The sequence below is a fragment of the Cydia fagiglandana genome, chromosome 9 (genome assembly GCF_963556715.1).
Source record: "Cydia fagiglandana chromosome 9, ilCydFagi1.1, whole genome shotgun sequence".
In the NCBI taxonomy this organism is placed as follows: domain Eukaryota; kingdom Metazoa; phylum Arthropoda; class Insecta; order Lepidoptera; family Tortricidae; genus Cydia; species Cydia fagiglandana.
In genome coordinates this window covers 4,666,388-4,687,865 of record NC_085940.1, presented here as the reverse complement: position 1 = coordinate 4,687,865, position 21,478 = coordinate 4,666,388, and the positions used below count along the sequence as shown (strand labels likewise).

At 37.6% G+C, this 21,478-nt stretch overlaps 2 protein-coding genes and 1 long non-coding RNA gene across 12 annotated transcripts in view; 1 reads left to right on the top strand and 2 right to left on the bottom strand.

Moving 5' to 3' along the window:
• The window catches only part of LOC134667150 (G protein-activated inward rectifier potassium channel 3-like), a 72,117-nt gene extending 52,781 nt beyond the window's left edge, over positions 1 to 19,336 (top strand). For 2 of the 7 annotated variants that reach the window (XM_063524447.1, XM_063524452.1), the window contains 7 exons: positions 3,082 to 3,523; positions 4,067 to 4,246; positions 6,814 to 7,003; positions 9,711 to 9,835; positions 13,783 to 13,888; positions 14,468 to 14,864; positions 15,432 to 19,336. In XM_063524447.1, coding sequence (XP_063380517.1) covers positions 3,082 to 3,523; positions 4,067 to 4,246; positions 6,814 to 7,003; positions 9,711 to 9,835; positions 13,783 to 13,888; positions 14,468 to 14,864; positions 15,432 to 15,615 — 1,624 coding nt within the window. In that variant the 3' untranslated portion in view covers positions 15,616 to 19,336. Of the gene's footprint in view, positions 1 to 3,081; positions 3,524 to 4,066; positions 4,247 to 4,421; positions 4,602 to 6,813; positions 7,004 to 9,710; positions 9,836 to 13,782; positions 13,889 to 14,467; positions 14,869 to 15,431 lie in introns of those variants that run through there. The other 5 variants (XR_010098612.1, XM_063524448.1, XM_063524449.1 and 2 more) reach the window with 5 other exon arrangements.
• The window catches only part of LOC134667223 (uncharacterized), a 470,671-nt gene that overhangs the window by 319,085 nt on the left and 130,108 nt on the right, over positions 1 to 21,478 (bottom strand). The window lies entirely within an intron of this gene.
• The window catches only part of LOC134667155 (G protein-activated inward rectifier potassium channel 3-like), a 38,478-nt gene continuing 33,152 nt past the window's right edge, over positions 16,153 to 21,478 (bottom strand). For all 4 annotated transcript variants that reach the window (XM_063524460.1, XM_063524461.1, XM_063524462.1 and 1 more), the window contains one exon: positions 16,153 to 20,378. In XM_063524460.1, coding sequence (XP_063380530.1) covers positions 20,140 to 20,378 — 239 coding nt within the window. In that variant the 3' untranslated portion in view covers positions 16,153 to 20,139. The remainder of the gene's footprint in view (positions 20,379 to 21,478) is intronic.

Genomic DNA, 21,478 nt, shown 5'->3' with positions numbered 1-21,478 from the left:
ATACAATTATCTCGTCTGTCTTTGAAGATTAAATAATCTAGTTACTACATGGATATCAGTTGTCAAAAGGGATCTCTCCAATAACAATTTAGATCCAGCGACGACTCAGAAACGATATCTCTGGAGAAGGAGGATTAGGAGAGCCCTAATTAGAAATGGGACAAGGCCGGAAGAAGAAGAAGAAGAAAGAGAAGATTAAATAGAACCTTTACGATGTAGTGATAAAATAATTAAGGGATCAATAAAGAATAAAGAGATATAAGAGGTACATAGTTGCAAAATTGTATGTGTCATTATAAAAAAGTAAACACAAGAATACAATCAAATTATTACATTTCAGTCATAAATGACGAACGGCGACTGGAGCGTCAAAGCCGATAACAATGGCGTCTAAACTAATGTTGCCAGTAAGAAAATATCGCGGCGTTTGGTAGTCTTTATAAACTTTCGGAATATAACCAATTTCGCAATTACCCCAATGCAACCTACCTGTATGTCCACAAATCATATCCATTGGGGAATTTTGCGGCGGTTATAGCTGTAAATTTCCTGTATTTCTTCGATAAAATGATTCGAGTGACAAAATGATCTTCATAATCGCAACAGTAATGCCGCGGCAAACGTCATTTATTTTATCAAGGAAAATGACATATACAGCGGCGGCAACTCTAGTATTACTAGCATGGCTGCAGTTGAGGAGTGACTTTATAAAAATAAGCCCTTTTGAAAAGACACTCCTCAGTTGATATCCAAATGCACCTAGAATACGCCTCCAGGTTCATGGAATGTAACTGTGGAATGTAAACAAATGTAAAACCGGAGTGTCCGCTCGGCCCCACCGGGCGACCGCAGGCATTTGCACCCGGCGACATAAATACTATACAAATATATCTCGGTTTGCCTTGAATTTCTACAATTCGAGCTAATTTACATTTTGACAGTTACTTTTGTTAAGACTTTTTTTGTAATTTTAACTGATTCTGATCTTGTATTTTAGAACTGCATTATAAGAAGGTGGTATAATGTAGTTGAATGAAATTGTTGATATCAGAAATTTAACCGGACCGATTAATTCCCTACAATAATTAATTCTTCATACCACAAGCTTGTTAAGGATCTCTTTGTTATTCAATAATTGATGAGAAAGTTGCATTTTATTCACAAGAGTGCCAAAGTAACTTGATACAAATTTTAAGTTGGTAGCCATGTTGGCTTGTGGAATTGACTTTTAAATTACATGATGATTTTGATCGATAAATATAGTAGGTATAGCGTTAATTTAAATTTGATGTGTAATGTTTTATTTACACTTAGTATTTTCCTCACGTGTGGTAAAATAGTTATTTGTTTTACAAGGGGGCAAAGTTGTTGTTTAACCGCTCGTGCTAATATTGATATTCATTGGTTTCAAAGCACGAGGGTTAAACAAAATTTGCCCCCGAGTGAAACACATTTTTCACCACACCAACCCGAAGCAAATATTACATGTAAAATATCAAACAAAATCAAACCCAGTCAAATCTAAATGAATGTTATTAAATATTTAAAATCATCATTTAAAAGTCAATTCTACCCGCAAACATAAGAAAACAACTCAAAATTCGCATTTGATTATTTAGTATCAGTTTTTAAACTGCAAATTAAGCCTTTCCGAGCTGGTGTGGTGTGGTGAAAACAAAATTGCTTGTTTACACGGCGTTTTAATAAAGGTAGAGACCTAATTGTTTATTCTATAAATTCCATTCACAAAGGAAAAATTTATAGAATTAATGAATTCGTTACATAGTTGTCATAATGTAATGTAATAACTCCACGGCCGACTTCGGCCACGGCGACTGGTGTCAACTCCGTTGCTCTCGTTATCATAATAATAAACCTTCAAATGTACATGTACCTACCTGAAATACCTAGGTATAGTAAGTTAGATCCATAAAACTTTTACTTTATAATGTTTGCAGAAAGCATATTTACTGGTATCTAGAAAGCTTTTCTACTGATAATGTTAAAATGTAGGCACTCGGCTTATATGGGTCAGGCCTGAGTGAAATTGAACGCGATAAAATAATCTAAAGTACGTCATTTCAATAAACCACATTTTGTGCACTTACGTGAAAAGTGGGACAGACTGCGGCATGAATTTACTAATTTACTTTTCATTACACAATACTAATTGAATATTGTGGTACATATGTATAACTAGGTAGGTAATTCACATTTCGTATGCGTAGATAATTCAGCTTATTGGTTTGTAGGCCGTTACATCGTAACGTAACAATGTTGTTCACAGCTTAGGTAGGTATTCCATTATTTTTTGACATAGGTATATTATAACATGACCAATAAACTCACAAAAGTACATGACTCATAACTAATGTAATGATTCACTAAAACTTTTTAAACAAAAGTTGACAGCTCCCCGCCCGTCGCTGTATTTAAATAGGCACTTACAAACTATGCAGTTTGCCAAAAAGTAAATCGCTTCCTATGAAGAGACATTCATTAATTTTTTAAGTTTTGGCATTAAATAACAAACCAACTTATTACGTCCATATGTACCTATAATAATCATGATTATTTCCCTTTATTGAATGTAAAACAATCCCGTTTTATACCCACGGTTAGCCATGCTCATCCGTCCAGATTACAGATGGATCACTGTACTGGTCCAATCAAAGCGAACTCCGTTGTTTCGATAATGATTAATGACTTGTGCGCAAACGTTTAGTCATCAAACAGTGCGAAGTCTGAAACGTGATTCCCTGTTTGCTGAAATGATTTATTGGGATTTACTGATATTTATTTGATCAAAGGCGATGACTAGCATAATTAGCGGGTTTCCGAAATTTCGCATTGATGTATGTAGGTACCTATTGTAGGTGTTTCGACGTTTGTTCTAAGTCATTGCTTTCTAAACACCTCAGATTTCATTTGAAATGACGTAAAACGGTTAATTGACGGCAGTAAACACACAAATCACGATTACGGTTTCGTTTAACAACTAAGCTGTGACGTAATCGCGTCTCTCTAATTAGCGGCTCGTCTGAGCTAAACAAATAATAGAAATCAATGTATGCTTTGCAGATACCGTCAAGCCCGTTATGCAGCGAGGCGCGTGAGAAAGCGCGTCATCTTCAAACACGGCGATTGCAACGTCGTGCAATGGAACGTGGCCAAGCGCAGACGCCGGTACCTCCAGGACATCTTCACGACCCTCGTGGACGCGCAGTGGCGCTGGACGCTGATGGTGTTCGCGCTCTCCTTCATCCTCTCCTGGTTGCTGTTTGCGCTCATCTGGTGGCTCATCATCTTCACGCACGGAGACCTAAACCCCCCCGCCAACAACACCGACCCCATCATCCCCTGCCTCAACAACGTCAACACCTTCACCGGTTGCTTCCTGTTCTCCGTCGAAACTCAACACACCATCGGATATGGATCCAGAACAACGAATGAGGAGTGCCCAGAGGCTATATTCGTTATGTGCCTGCAGAGTATTGTTGGAGTCTTCATTCAAGCATTTATGGTAATTTTATTTTATTTACTCCACGTACCTATGCATTGATTCAGTCTGCCAAGATGTCTGGGCAACGATACTATATTTCAACTTTTATTAATGACATTCTTTAGCAGACATGAATTTCCTTTGAAAAACAAAATATAAAGATGTTGAGCGACACTTTTAGAATAAATTAGTGTCCGTCAGCATAGAGTTAGTTGCGCAGTGTGTATTTAGAAATCTACCTGATTTAAAGCCAATATGATAATTTAAAATAAACTTGGCACAGCGCCAGTTTTGCTAACGTATCAAGTGATGCAGACGATCTCTTAAAAATTATTACTAGATTTATAGAGACCATACCACGTGAAAATAATGTCGTTAATCTATTTAACGATTTAGCAATTAGCATGGTTATTTCAATGTGTTCTAGGAATATAATAGTGAGTTAGTAGTCAAGGTAGCTACAGACTAATTTCAATGCAACAGTCATTGGAAAATGCAAAATTGAGAACCATGACCCTCGCTGCTGAGCGACGTGACAGTGACAGCAAGGTTGTTCTATTCTAGGTGGGAATCGTGTTCGCAAAGCTCTCTAGACCCAAAAAGCGAGCCCAGACCCTACTTTACTCCCGAAATGCCGTCATTTGCTTGCGGGACGGGCAGCTGTGTCTGATGTTCCGCGTGGGCGACATGAGGAAATCACATATTGTCGAAGCCCATATAAGAGCCCAGATAATCCGCCGCAAGGTATATAATTTCAACAAAAACGGAGACTGGTTAGTGATTGGGGATTTCAGTTCGCACGCTTAGAAGCATCTTAGCACTGTCTCCACTCCTTAACGTCGGGTCGTCATTTGTCTATTCAAATTTCGACTCTCACAGTTTTCAATTGCCAAGTCTCATTTAATTTTCTTGTCTTTAGGTGGGTCTAATATTCGCGAAGCTGGCTCGAGCCAAAAAGCGTAACACCACGCTCCTGTTCTCGAGGAACGCGGTCATTTGTCTGAGAGACGGCGAATTCTGTCTCCTATTCAGAGTGGGTGACATACGCAAGTCGCATATACTCGAAGCGCACGTCCGTGCTCAGATTATTCGGAAAAAGGTATCTAGATAACTGTTAAGTTAACGCAATGTAAATGTGCATTTGATGTCTAATTTGCGCGTTTAACCACAACTTTCTTTATTAAATTGTGTTTGTTAGACCCATCTATAGACTTGTTCGTGTCGCATGCTGCATGCTCGCTTCTTTATTTTGCTTCTTAACAAGTTAACATACGCTTATTTTTACTATTTACGCTTCTAGAGTTTTTAGCAATGTGGTTGTGCGGTTGATTCAGTCCGGTTAAGCGAAAACGATAAGGCTATGATTGGAGTCCGAAGCTAATGACTTTTTAATACGTAGAACAACCATTTGCGTTGTTTTTGTCGGTAATACCAACGGGCTCTGGAACGAATCAAATAATTATGATATATGACTCGCAACAATTCAAATAACTCAAGTGGTTATGATAGCCAGCCCTTTTAGAATCCAGATATCTACCAATATAAATTACATAATGGCAACTACTACTGTGATCTCTTAGCTAGAAAACCAGTCAGTTTCAGTGTTCTTAATAAACCAAAAAATTCAAGAAATATAGATTTACTGTCACTTTGATTAGATACCTACTTAATCCAATTAAATATTTGCTTAGTTTGTACCTATTTTGCATAACCTGTCCTGATCGCAGATAACGCTGCATATTCTGCTAAAAATGTTGCATTTAAAAGTTCATTTTCTTCATTTGTAGGAGCAATAACATTATACAACGTAAATACCCTCAATCTGCAGATGTATCCTATTAAACATCAAAGTTCAAACTACGTTTTGATTTTCCCCAGACATGTTTAAAACGGTGGGCAGACTAAAATACGAATAACAACAGCAGACAAAGCAAACAAACGGCAATTGACGTAAACTTGTACACAGACCCAAACGAACAATGAATTGGCATTTAACACGAATATGATTTGCGGTACAATCACATGGATGTTTCTTGCTGTGTGTCATAGTTTTTTTGTGTGTTCGGGTAATTAAAAATACGTCTGATTGATAATTCTGAAAAATAAATGGACTCTATTGGTGACTTTGAAAATTACTCGCATACTCCGTATTTTATTCTATATTGTCAGTGTCAAATAGTGCATGTTTAAAAATGTATGGCGCCTTATTTTACGCTTTAGATTCAGTTTTTCGCCAACGAACACGCGAAAGTATTATAATTATTATAAATATGAAACAGAATAACGTAAATAATTGTAAGTATACAATACAATATCTTTAAAACTAGATTTAAAGCAATTTATATTCATTATCACTCGTTGTTCATTGGTGGAAGATATTGTTTAGATCTGGCTTTTAGTAAAATAAACAGTAGATCTAGAATTAGATGCAGTTGTAGATAGGTACAGTAAAAAGCATGAACTATATATAATTCCGTCATTTACAGAGAAATATGTTATGACGACATTTGCAAGGCATAAAAAATCATTATTCATTACATGGGTATGGTTGTTTAATAAAATTAAGTAAAAATATTGAGCCGCCGTGGGGTGGGAAACAGAAAGAAGGAATGAACATTCGAGATAGAGCATCAATAAATAATTGGTGCATAATAATCTGATAACTATAGATATATTAATTCCTTCTTTCTCACGCTATAGCTGCTTTTACCATAAGGTGCTTTGACATAATGTTTGAAGTAGATCATTTGATAGAGTAACGTATTTTTTGAATATCATCAGATATCACTTTCAAAATTCGGAAACACTTTCCAACTTCGAGCAACGCCGGCTTCCGACATGTCGGAAGGGAGGAGCCCAAGCGATATCTGCCCGTACAAAACATTCTGCCATTTTTTGCGGGAGAAACGTGCACAGTCTTTTCACTCACTACATACATACAAAATCCAATATGTAATGACGACACAAATACATAGAAAATGACACACGTCAAAGACAAATCTTGCAAACCTCGATCTTTGTGTACGGATGAGTCACTACACACATCGCCATAGGTACAGTCACCATCAGATATATCGGAGCGGCCAAGGTGCTCACAAATATCTGAACACGCCTCTAATGTCAAGGCGTTAGAGTGCGTGTTCAGATATTGTGAACACCTTGGCCGCTCCTATATATCTGATGGCGACCGTACAGTTGTATCTATGCTTCGGCAGAGGGGAAATAGTACGTGAATGCCGTCTCCCTTTCCGGTGTTGCTCGAAGTTTTCCAACAAAACAACCTTAAACTAAAAGCTGGTCTATACGTTTAGATCACCAGAGAAGGCGAGGTGCTCCCGTTCTACCAGCAAGAGTTGAAAGTCGGCGCCGACGGAGAGGAGGACCGTCTCATGTTCATCTGGCCCATGACCATCGTCCACAAGATCAACGAGAAGTCGCCGCTCTACAATCTGTCGGCCGCCGACATGCTTAGGGAGAGATTTGAAATCGTCGTGATGTTAGGTGAGAATTTATTTATTATCTATCTATGTATATCTTTATCTACTTATAACCATATTCACCCTCTATGATGCGCTCAAAAACCGCGAATTTCGGCGAGCATAAATATCTTTTGTTGGAAATTTCTTTCGCTTTCAGCTCTGTTCACTAACCCACATTAGTACTTTTATGCCCTTTGTTACATAGCAGTCGCATAAACTAATTTCATTGCACAAAAGAAAATCCTAACGTAGGTATACTGTATACTAAAGCCCACTTGCACCATTACACTAACCCGGGGTTAACCGGTTAAACCTAAAGTTACCATGGTTACCAGTACAATTTGACAATGGGTTGACGGTTAAACCGCTTAACCCCGGGCTAGTGAGATGGTGCAAGTGGGCCTAACAGATTTTTTTTAGTTGTCCATTGGTCGACATTATGTCTTTGCGGTATTTATTTCGGGACAGAAAAAAAATTTGCTCATTAAATAGTTATAGCTACTTCGACAGACGGAAAACAATGTAGTTCCCCTAGTTTACAATGCAAGGACTTTCCTATTTAACAGTTTGTAATCGTAGTTTACAAACAACGTGTAGGTATTTATTGGTTGCTCTCTCGCTAAATTTAGTTTTAGTCTGATCAGCAATAATGGGACTTTTAAAATTTTATTTGTTTTAAAACTTTCGCCATATTTTAAGGTCCGACAATGAACCATTTAAATATCACTAGTTGAGGTTTTACTGCTATTGGTCATTTTTAGGGTTCCGTACCCAAAGGGTAAAACGGGACCCTATTACTAAGACTTCGCTGTCCGTCCGTCCGTCCGTCCGTCTGTCACCAGGCTGTATCTCACGAACCGTGATCTAGCTATCACGGTTCGTGAGATACAGCCTGGTGACAGACGGACGGACATAGTTGAAATTTTCACAGATGATGTATTTCTGTTGCCGCTATAACAACAAATACTAAAAACAGAATAAAATAAAGATTTAAATGGGGCTCCCTTACAAAAAACGTAATTTTTGACCAAAGTTAAGCAACGTCGGGAGTGGTCTGTATTTGGATGGGTGACCGTTTTTTTTTTGCTTTTTTTTGTTTTTTTTTTTGCATTATGGTACGGAACCCTTCGTGCGCGAGTCCGACTCGCACTTGCCCGGTTTTTTTGTTGTACATTTCAAGCTTATTAACTGTATATGTTATCTGACTCTAAACACTTAAACATGTGCATATCATATTGTAGTTGTAAAGTCCAAAACTGTAGAGCTGCAACCTTGTGAACGTTTAACATTACATATATTGTCACCCATCATATATTTCGGTTACATAATGTAGCCTACTGTACTAATTGGTCGAATCAATTCGTAGACCACATCCATGACAATAAACTTAATTCAAACTATTCGAAGTAAACTATACATAACATAGATATTTTAGCATTGCGATATGGCCAATTACACGTCATATCCACATTATACAATTTCAGTGTCTATAGATCGTAAAAGTAATACTGTTGGCATAACTTTTGTACCGTTTTTCCTCTGTAGTTGTTTTGGCGCTTCCTCGTACTGTTTTGGTAGTTTGCCCTGAACTTTACTTAAATAACCATCATCTACGTAACAGACGAACATACATAGGTACGTGTGACATCATTACGATAAATGTTTGCCAATATTTATAGATTTTTGGCTTGAAATTCAAAAGATAATTGTGGAATGTGCATCACATCTAAAATTCTAGAGGACATAAGAGGGTAATATAGTTTTTAAGAAGTATTCACCTGGTTACTTAAATACAAATCAAAAGGTTTTCAATGGTTGAGAGATTCGTTTTTCAATTACAAGACACACATACAGTCGCCAACAGATATATCGGAGCAGCCAAGGTGTCCACAAATATCTGAACACGCCTCTATTGTCAAGGCGTTAGAGTGCGCGTTCAGATATTGTGAACACCTTGGCCGCTCCGATATATCTGATAGCGACTGTACATACCTGTAAAGGTAATGGGGTCACCGTTACCTTTCCACAATGTTCTCTCCTTTCATACAGAACTCAATGTGTTGCTTCTGCTATAAATGCTTGAAGGTCAGTGCTAGCACCGCTAGCTAATTATAATGACTCATATCATAAGCCAAAAATAATCCCGTATTGGAGATATGGGTATAGGTCGTATCTTTATGACGTAAGATAGTTTAGTAGTGTTAGGTTTTTCTTCACAGAACTGAATAGCCACATTAGAATTGCAATAGTCAATGTAGCAATGCTGTCGACTACATTGCTGCATAATACCTACTTAAAATATAGATATCCAGATATCCTAGATGATTGAATTTTTTTGCACCAATGCAATGCTGAAACAATGTATGGAATGTAATTTTTGAAGATATTTGAGCCATTAAGTAGAATTTTAAAGACAGGTGACTTCAACTGTCTAAGAAGCAAAAGTGGAGAAGATGATAAAAACTATAAAAATACATCTAGTTACACTGAAAAAAATATGAGCTATCGAGCACACATTAAAACTAATTCATTAAGATTAACTGCTATTACAATATCGACTAATGTACGTACGTACGTAACTTACAAACAGTAAACTTTACTGCTTGATTCGATAGGCTCCCCTGGAACTGTTGAAAACATTAAAATTTAACGCAATTTCAATTGTTTCAACCGATTTTTTTTTTCAGTGTATATATATAATAAAATATCATTTATTTTAATGTTTACAGAGGGTGTGATCGAGTCTACGGGGATGACCACGCAGGCTCGCAGCAGTTTCCTCCCGTCGGAGATTCTGTGGGGGCACCGGTTCGAGACTATGGTGACGTTCAGGAAGGACACTGGAGAATACGAGGTTAGTACTTTTAACCCGTCTTCAGGTCAGGAACTATGTATACCTAAACAAGGAGGAAAGTATCATTATATATCAGGAAAATATTTTCGTCGACTTGTAAATCTTACACTGAGAACCTCTTAAATAAGTACCTACCCTTAAAATGTCGAAATTTTTCAACAGTGAATCCTATTCGCTTGTGTTGTTATAAAAGTGATCGCGTGATAGTATGTACGAGTATTGTATATTATTATGTACATATATGACATTGATTTCATCCTGAAACTTTGGTAGCTAAATGTTAAAGCCGGAAAATCCTTTATGAGCTCAACCTACAGAGCTAAACATGAATCAAGGATGTGATTTACTCCTTTCAATACAACATTAATACTATTTATATTCTTTATATGTATCTGGTTACATCTTCGGTTGTCTGTCTCTTTATTTTACTCGGCGACCTTCCACCCATTCCGTCGACTTAAAAACTGAGAAATTTTACAGAGGGAATTCCAGCATAGTTACTCTGAGCCAGTTTGTAGGTTGTTATTTTTATTGTATGTAAATACATCACAAAACGTGACTTATCACTAGTAATATTCGTTACAAGGATCCGTAAAATAAACAATTCCTTCTATGAAACTCAATGGAGTAAAGTAATATAATAACACGACAACGTGAATCATGACGAATGACGTTGGTTATGGTACCATATGTAAGTGCGATAAGTCAAATTATCCCTAAACCATTTATAGTGTAGGTAATCAATGGCACGTGTGCGCAGTGTGTGGTGCCATTTGAATTTATTGTAAGCTATTCAATCACCAATAAAATTAGTCACGCAAACAATTTTCTACATTTCGTGATTACTGATTAAAATTGGGTGATTTTTCTGTGGTCTGACTGACAAATAAGTTTTAACACCATTGTGATACCACCTGCAATGCACCAAAGGCAAAGATTGAATTAATTCGATGTGTAAAGACAGTTGTGCTTCGAATCTGACAGCAAATGTACCTAGATGGCGCTGTACGGCTTCGTACATAGTGCGGTGAATCCGGTTGTCAGAATCAGACGATTAATAATTTTGTTAGGAACCCCAAACCATACAAGGTATGGCACCGTTTAGCCGTTTATCCATAATTTGAGAGCAAATTGGAAGGGACGGCCTTTGATCTCATCTGTCTGACCAGAGGCAGCTTACCAAATGTTGGCACAGATTTTACCGTACTTTCTCATTGGTTTCACACGTTGCGATATTGGCAATCTTCCAGTAGGTCCCATTTACATACAATATTGCCGGTCCTCTCGTCCTTGAGACACCTGTGTCCAGCATTGAAGCGATCATAGACACGACTATTCCAGAGCCGACTTGTCTACAGTCTCAGAAATCAGTCATATAGAACTATGATCGACAGATTTTTACGATCACGAACATTTTGGCTATGATTGGGGAAGGCCGGTAAAAACTAAACGTATAGTGCGCTAACAACGATAGGTGCATTGTTTTATATGATGTTTGACAGTCAGTCAGTGAGCATTCTCGACGATAGTACATTTTCGTATGGAATTCAATCAAATTTACAATCGCCTTCAGACAATCCAATTGACAATGGTTGGGAACCGTTTGCAAGATAGAGGCCTGCATCCCCGCTCCGGGTCATTCCTGGTGCAGAGGTTATCCGTCGCGATTCAGCGCGGTAATGCGGCGAGCGTTTTGGACACATTTTGTTCTAGCATTTGCAGACTGCATTGCAGAAAAAGCCACGTCCAGAGGCTGCATTCAAGGATCTGTCGTCGGCCCTGTCCTCTGGAACCTTATTCTTGATGAGGTCCTTGACATGCCCATGCCAGAAAGCTGCCACATACAGGCATACGCTGATGATATTCTCCTGGTGTGTAGCTCGAAAAGTTATATAGAACTAGAGCATAGAACCAATTCTGCTTTGAAACAAGTTGTTGACTGGGGAAAAGGAGTAAAATTATCATTCGGACATGAAAAGACGAAATTACTTGCATTTGTACCTAGAGCTAAGCAGGCACGAATACACATGGACGGAAACCTTATAGAATTTAGCAACTCATTTAAGTACCTCGGGGTAACAATAGATAGCAGGCGAACATTTATAACACACGTATTAACTAAAATAGAGAAAACAAAAAAACTTTACTACAAACTTCAACAATATATTAGACCGACGTGGGGTGTCCACCCGGGAAATATCCGAACCATCTTTGAACATGTAGTAGAACCAATCCTAACGTACGCAGCCTCAGTGTGGATTAACGCCCTGAAGTACAAGAAAGTCATAAACAAACTATTGTCGTTACAGAGACTATTTGCCATAAAATGCGTCCATGGCTTCAAAACACTCAACACACCATTGTCAATTACGCTCGCCAGGTTAACGCCCCTACCTGCGATTGTGCGTTGCGCTGCAGAGATAGAGTTAGCACGAATCAGCAGACGCGCTTCCTTCCTGCCTAACGATTTAGAAATCGAATCCCCAGCACCACCGTCTTCTCTGCTGCACCCGGCCTTCAGACGCACGATTGAATTCTCATCCATTAACAACCAACAGGAACTGGACATCGTAACTGAAAACCAAAAGGATACACACACATGGCATATTTACACGGATGGAAGCAAAACTGATGGTAAAGTAGGTTCAGCTTTTATCATTGAAAAACCAAACCACCAGCCAATTATTAAAAAGCTGAAATTACACGATTGCTGCTCGGTGTTTCAGGCCGAACTACTCGCCATACGAGAAGGACTCCGATATGCGCTACATGACAAAGCTTGTCCACACAACATTTTTGTGTTTTCAGATAGCAAATCGGGCCTTACTGAAATATCTAATCCAAATAGCTACAATCATATAGTTAACGGAATACAAATCTTGCTGCATGGACATGAACAAAACACGAAAGTTGAACTATTTTGGACCAAAGCTCATTGTGGTATTCGTGGTAACGAGCTTGCAGACACTGCAGCGAAAGTTGCCACAAAACTACACCGCGCCCCAGACTATGATAGAATACCGATCAGCCACATAAAATACCAATTAAAATCTGAACTGCAAAATGACAGGAAGAACTATTACAACGACCCTAATAATTGCCAATACACAAAAACCCTTTTCCCTACTTACGATGACCTTATGCAATATTTGGAAAAAACCACTTTGACCTTTGCCATAACCCAGTTTTTGAGCAACCACGGATTCCACAAAACCTATTTACACCGATTCAAAATAACACCTGATAACAAATGTCCATGCGATCCGAATTCAGACATCCCGCAAACCCTGAACCATTTAATATATAACTGTCCAAGATTTGCTCCAAGACGTCACCACTTAGTAATCACTTGTCAAAACCTCAATATAGACCCATTTAACTTACAGGATATATTAACCAAAGAATCAACCACTGAATGCTTTCATAACTTAATAGAACACATAATTTACAATTTAAAATCTTTTAACGGTACATAAACTCAAATGACATTATAAAACACAAGTAACTTTTCAAGTAGGTACACTATACACACACTTCACACTTTACATTCACACTACACAAACATTATATCCCGGATCACACAGTAACACACCCGAAAACAACGTGTATACCGATAGCGCCGCGTTTTCGGAAACATAACACTGGACAGGGTGGAGGGTTTTAGTCCGTAGGCAGCTGGAGCAATCCCAGCTGAGTCGGACATGCTGCCAAAACCGGGTTGGCAGTATCCAATGAGGATTACCTCCACCTCTGACAAAAAAAAAAAAAAAAAACATTTGCGCCTGGGATGACGCGGGGTGGGCTATTTGACTTACTGCTGATTGCTTTGTTTTTGACTTGGGTTTTTTTATGTTATGTAAAAAATAAAAAAAATTACAACTGCCTTCTTCTCCATTCAGATGTGTGATGGTTAATGTCCCATAAACTGACAATGGTGATGCTTCCAGGTCGACTACACGAGCTTCAACAACACCTACGACGTGGACACGCCGCTGTGCTCGGCGAAGCAGCTCGACGAGCTGAGGGCGACGGTGTCTACTTCTCAGAAACTAGGTAAGGATGCGAAAAGAGGATCGTTTGAGACGCGCCCGAAGGACTGGAACAACAACTGTTTGGGGAGCTTCAAGTACAAGAGAAACAGGTCCTTTGGAGGCAAGTATATCTCAAGCGACGTTAGGTAGCTAATGCGGTCCCAAATCTAAAATAATTAATACGAAATATTACTTTACATAGTTTAAAATACCAACAACAACAACGACACTTAGTTATTTAGAAGATGATCCATTAAAGTGAATGGAAACGAGTTCCACTAGTTTAGTTCCAAGAATAGAATTATGTGCCTAAGACCGTTTGATTACGGTCATTATGCAACTTTACCAGATTTTTCCGGTGAATCTGTAAAATCATTAGAGTATAACTGCGCAGCCAATTAAAAGCGTAATAAAATTTAAAAATAACTCGCCTAATAAACTGTGTCAAGAATGATTTCTCTTGTCTCTCGCTTTAACGCGGATAGCTCATCTCGGTTTTTATTTGAAGTGAGATGAAAATTGTCGAGGTGCACAATTTTACCCCTAGAAACTTAAACCTAAAACTATATCGGTTTTAATAGGTAATGTTGTTAATTTCCAGATCGTTTGCTCGGCACCATACCAAAGACCTTCTCCAACGACACCCTGGACCTCAGCTCCGTGGACTCCATGTCTCTGGACGAACATATAGAGATCAAGATCCCCGACGCGAGGGCCAAGGAGAACCGGCTGCTCGCCCAAAACAATTTCGTACAGAACATCAATGAGAAATCTAGAAATACCAGCCACAATCACCTAGCCGTTGAGACCGGCCAAGAATTACCCAAGATTCAGAATCATCATGAACATGAAAGCCACAAAAATGGAGATGCGAAGGAAGCTCATATGCATAGAAGCCATAGTCACGCTAGTATGAAGAAGGTGCATGGCCTCACGCCAAACGGCATCGGCCATCACGGACATGAAAATAAAGTCGACGATATCAACAGAATAAAGAAGTGAGTATACATTATTGTTTTCTTGTTATCGGTATTAATATTTGTGGTCAGGGCTGCAAGTTTTTTAATTGACTTCATATTGAGGTTAATTGGTACGCTATTTTCTGAATTTAGTTCAAGGAGTTTGTGTAAGGCTTGCGGTTTTGCGTAATTAGTACTTTTTTATGTTGTTTTTCCACTTATTTTATACTTACGCCTGACGCTGAGTACTTACCCACTAAAAATTAACTGCGCATTCCTGAGGTCATAACCTCCTCGGTCATAGTCCTCACATTGTCCAGGTACGAATTCGAATAGAGATTTGAACTCTGTAGAAAATTTATTTTTTTAACTGACTTTAGCTCTTTATGTACCTATACTTAATTTATAGTAATTATCTGTGTCATATTTTGGATAACCTAGGTGTCCAATTTCAGGATGTGATGTGATCTAGCTATATGTCAACTGAATTTAGCTGAATTTCGATTCCATACATAAAGCTTAACAAAGTTTGTATTTTTCACATTCATATTTTCTATGGCGATTTCCAATGTGTATTAACAGACCTTCATTGTAACTGATCCGCAGCCTATGTCCGCAGATCGCCAAGTGCGAACCAGCTGGCGGCGCCCCCCACCATCCCCATCCTTGTGACGGAGGCCGACGTCGCCTGACCTCCTCCAACCCCGCGACCCCTGGCATCCCCGGGACCCCCGGGACCCCTGCGACCCCCTCTGAGGCCGCACAACAGAGAACACCCACGCAGGGTTAAGAACAGAGTTCGCTTCAGCAGCGAGAGTACTGAGAACATGTGGGTAGATGGCGCTATGAGTACTTAATTTATCGTAGTAGTACGTAAATACTAAAGAAGATATGCCTCTTTTGTGGGTCATTGAGTTCTATCGATTCATTTTCGTGGACATATTGTTACATTAATTAATTTTTGATAGCAATGTCGGTTATTTTGTAGAGATTTCATATTTCTTTCAAATAACTGGAAAGACGATCAAAATCTACTTCTTTAAGATACTTTGCCAAGATCACGCACGAAAGTAGCCTTTTTCAAAAATAATCTGAATAAGACTACTTTCGTGCTGTATTTTTTTTTTGTTATTTTTGTCAGGAAAACTTCTTCCTTTTTTCTTCTTGTAACTTCTTTAGTATTATGTAATACTTAATATGTTTAAGTGCAAACTTTTAGTATAGGTAGTACAGTGACTTTTCCGTCAGATTGTCCTCTTAGTTTTGTCTGATATGTGGAAAAACAATAACACTCACAGCGTGCCTGTGTAAAAAATAGTGCCAAATAAAGTCTTCCTTTCTGTTTTATTCCATTTACATAATAATTTTACATACTTGTACAATTGATTTCATAACAGTGACAGGAAATACAAAAAAGGCTTCACTTATCTATCCGAATTTTCTTAGTGACTAGGTTTCCTATCTGTGTATGAGATGAGAACGGAAATAACGATTTCCCTTTTTATGTAGTAAATTTGATAATGTGCGAGTGAATTTATTTAAAATTTTCTAGACCAAGTATTTATTCGAATAAATGCGGCCAAAAATTGCGGAGCTAATTTATAACAAGAGCTTTAATTTTTTATGATAACTATCAAATTTTTATCCTTCATAATCAGTAACTTGACTTAAGTAATACCTGCCTACTGTATGTCAGCGCATAATATATTCACATATCTGATCTTTAAATCATGAAAGATTAATTCTAGGTAGAGTCAAGATACTGATTATGTTTTCTTAGATAGGTACTTTTAGACATACGAGTAAAATGACACCACGATCTGTCTTTTTATGCGAAATGAAATGCTCCGCAGCGTGTATCAAACGTGTTTGTAGGAATAAAGTCTGTAATAATACTGTCGGTAGTTGAACTAACGATAGATGTGTAGTTAATTGCTGATTATTTCAGTTTATAGTAAATATTAGAAATCCGTTGCATTACGGTCCAAATGAATACAGTAAGTGCGTGAGATACTTACTTGTTTTGTCGTTTGGATGGTGGTTTTTATGATACTCTCGCAATCCTGACCTGATTTATTAATTTGTTGGTTTGTTATCACAAATCAGATATCACAACAAACAGCTTATTTCTGGACAATTAATTAATAAAGACACTATCCATCCATGTCGATACTCATCATTATTGTAATGTAGTATTGTAACTCAGGGATAAAAATTAAAAGTAATACCTACCATATCCGTACACGGCGGGAAGAAATTGATATCCGGTGGGAAAAAATGGAAGAAATTTGAACCTTATGTAATTTTATTTAAAGTTCAAATTTCTTCGGTATAATATAGAGTTATCAACTTCTTCCCGCCGTGTAAGGATATATTTTGTAATTCTTCGAGTTCACACTAGAGGGGAGTTTTATTTCTCCAGATAGCGTCACCTATACAATAATGATGAGATCTATTAATTATTTATAACGTCCTAAATCAGAACGTTTTTGTCTCTACATTCTTTTGACACATTTTTGACGAAGTGTTTTGAAATGATGTAGAAACACTTGATGACAAACGTACCTATCCAAATAGATTAGGTGTTCGAACACCCATAATATCTAACGCTCAATTAAAACATCTTTTTAACATACTCGGGTTAGGACAGTGAAGAGTAACTGGGCTATAACCGCGAAAATCGAAGTTCGCCAATTGCGGGCATTTTTCTCTGTCACTCTAATTAAGCCTGTAGGAGCCTGGAGTAAAAGAGAAAGATCCCCGCGTTTTGCGAATTTCGGTTTTTGCGGTAGCCCTGTCACTTTGAATTTTAAAGTCTGATTAGAAAATCAGTGGCCCCTGTTTATTTATAACACAGTGAAATAAAACATTGTATTTAATGTTAGATACATAAGTTTACTTATATTTATTATTTTCCTTTATGTATTATGTTTTTAAAGTCAAATTCAGTATATTTATTTATTGGCAATTTTAACATTGAATATAATTCATAGATAGGTACATAAGCGGTCGTATTCACTAGATGTATCTTAAATGTAAATTAAGTAAACATTGGTGAGAAAATAATGGATTATTCAGTGTATTAGCATTATGTAGATATGAGACATTTTACATAGTAATGTTTAACCTGGGAATGGTAAATTAATAAACAGTGTTAATCGCTAATTTTCGTAATTAAACTTTATGGCGTGTTCACTTTTGGTTAATAACGATTTGAACTATACTTGATTCGCCGGTTATAAGTCTCGAGTGACAGCGCCATCTAGGGATTTATAAAAGACATAGTTTTCTATTTCGAGAAGGTGACACTCTTTATTAGTTTATTACTACTGTGTGGTTTTACGTAACTATGATTGGTATTCCACTTGTCCAATTTCTTGGTTCAATGTGCATTGCGTCTCACTCTATTATTAAGCGAAATGTGAGATGCAAATATACATAAGACAAAGAATAATTGAAGTAAGGAATCGAACATGAAGTGTGATAAAAACTAATCATTAGTCGGTCTTTTCGTACAAAGTACGTGTCTGTTATATATTTACTAGTGAAATATACAGCTTTTGTATTGCCATTGGGACATTTTTTACAATATTTATACAACATAAGTATTAGAAATGCTATGATTAGGTGGAGCAAGTGCCCTGCATGGAACAAGTGCCACCCTTAAAATAACAGGTAAAAAGGGCTAATTATAGAGTCGGACCAAAAAAAGTATGCAGCGGATTTGATAGCCCACGCAGTGTAAGTGTTATTTATACGTCATAATTTCATAGAAGTTTGACGTTTAAAATAAAACATGCACTGCATGGGCTATCAAATCCGCTGCAGGTTATGAATGCTGCTGCAAATGATCTTGGTCTGACTCTAGAACCGTTGTCTCACCTCATTATAGCCTTTGTAGTTATAAATATATATTTATCAATAGGATAAATCATTATTATATTTTTGTATAGACTGTTGTTAAGGCGATAGAATAATAATACTGCTTAATAATAATCGTATCTACGATGCCAAAAATATCTATATATTTAATATGATATAAAGCGCATACATTTAATGTTGCCTAAATTGTAGTCAGAATCGGAAGTTTAGTTTAAAGGTGACAGTTCATTTTCCACCGGCAGCTGCAATACTGTTCATTTTACTATGGAAATTGACAAAAACATTGTGTTCAGTACTAGTAGTGCAGCTGCGGTCAGAAATGGAATGTTACCATAATTTAAAAAGTCTTATTCTATTGTCTATGAGACACAGGGGCCTCCACAGCGCGGGCGCTGTAGCTATACGCTTGAATTTGTATTGCCTTACCTAACCTGACGGTTCCTCTACACGATGGGCCAACGCCGGCCACTCCAATGGACGCAGCCATGCGGTAGAATGAGGTAACAATATCACTACCTCTAACGCATAAATGCGTCCCTTGGAGTGTCCGGCGTTGGCCCATCGTGTAGAGGAGCCATGATACCTAGTGTTCATCAGAATAGAAAGGTATTATATACAATAATGACATACACTCCTCTTTTATTTACATCCTCAATATTTGCCAAGTATTTGTCCCTTTCACCGCCAAGACAAGAAACTTACGGAAATTCGTACCTTAATAGGCGCCACGAGATTAGATTAGATTAGACGAATCTAGCCACCGCCATACAATCGCAATTATAGTTCATTTTTTTTAGCATTAGAAAGAACTCCACAGAAGCAAGCGTGCAGTTTTTATCAGGCTCGTTAATTGTTAATAATTATTGAATTACAAATATTAATGTATGGTTTATTAGTCCAGAACATATTATTGAATTATCTAAATGTAGCATGGTCAATACATATAATTTACTTTAAATTATTATCACTGAAAGTGCCGGATTTAGAACCACAAGCTTACTTCTGCGAAGTTCTTTCTAATGCTAAAAAAACGGACTATAAGCTAAAATTTTAATAAGAGCAACATGTAACATCTATCTATACTTAAAAATAAAAGTGGGACAGAGTTAAGAGAGTAACTATATAGCTATGAGCCACGCATTAATCTATCTTTTGACCACTTTTAACACACATAAGTTTACATTGTTTCGCCATTCGATAACAGATGGCGCTGAGTCACAAAATTGTAGCCAAATAGTAGCGAAGCATATAGCATATCTCACGTAGTTGTGCTACTCAACAACAGGCGGCGCCACTTAAAAAGTATAATTGCTTTACAATTTTATCTCCTAAATTTTCCCTTAGCATATGTATTTTATCAATTTAAAAGCCATCTAACGTTTTCCTTTAATATTAGCGCCATCTGATGACACAATATCTAGCCAAAACTTGATCAAGAATTACTAGCCCTCTTCGACTGTCGTTTCTTCTTATCCTTCTCGTCTTCACTGGACGATGAAGACGGTTCAGCGGATCCATTGAAGAAGTCTGGTGGGTACTTCACAATCGAGGGCCTGTGGGTAAGGCTGGACCTCCTGATGGCTTCGGCTACCAGTCTATCGGCGATGCCGAGGGGAGGTGACTTGAGGGAACTTCGGTAAATCGTGTCATCAGGGAGGGGAGAGCTGTAGCCTGGAATTGGAAGGTAATTTGAGTTAGTTTCACTGCCATTTTAGGTAGTAAGGAACTGGTTTATATGTATATCACGTATGGGATAGATAACTAGCCTAGCAGGCTAACTTAGGATAAACTAGTTCTGACTATGGGAACCATGAGGAAACTCCTCAAATCTTATAAGCATACTTACATATAGCATTTTCATCTAAAACCAAGCATTTGCATTCCATGAAAACTAGAATGAAACTCATCCACGACGAGTATTTTACTTGTAATAACTACCTACATTTGTTATATGCTATTTGTATTTATTATGAGATGCACTATATGTATAAATAATATTTCAAACTGTTTTTTGAAGTCGTTTTTTTTTCTATTAACCTTTTGGACGCCAATGACCGATATATCCGCACCGCAGGTTCAACGCCAAAGACTGATTAATCGGTCACAGACCACAGAGCATCATAGACCTATGTGCATATGCATACCTAAAGTTCAATTTCAGTTTTGACACTTCGGTGACTTGGCGTCCGCGTGAGTCGCGTGACAGCTTTTGTGTTTGACACGGCGTCGAAAAGGTTAAAGATTATATACCTACATAACACTTTAGGGATAATCCTGAAAATGGGTCGTTTAAATAACGCCAACTTTAAGTTTTAAGCAGTCAATTTACAAATATCGAGTAAAAAGTACGAGAAGTATAACTATAGTTATGAATTTCAAAGATTTAATTAAGTTATCCCAAAAGCGTCATAATATTTGTTTACTATGAAACAAGTATAAAAAAACTTACCACAGCAAAGGCTAGAGACGGCACATACACGAGCACAACATGTAATATTCCCATGAGTATGACGAGGACAGCTAAATGTAACCCAACTCCTTCTGAACAATTTAAATTTAGGTACTTTCGGGGTTTTTATAATTTTCATCTGCATAAAATCTTAACATTCGTAATATGTAACTATAACTACTAAGATAAGAGTTGTCAGGTTCTGGTATTGGACACTCGTTTTCAATTCGATTAGTAGAATTTAAATGCCTAGTAGTGGAGATATTATTGAAGGAAATACACGAAATCGGGTGGTCTAATTTCAAAAATCGCCCCCCCAGGT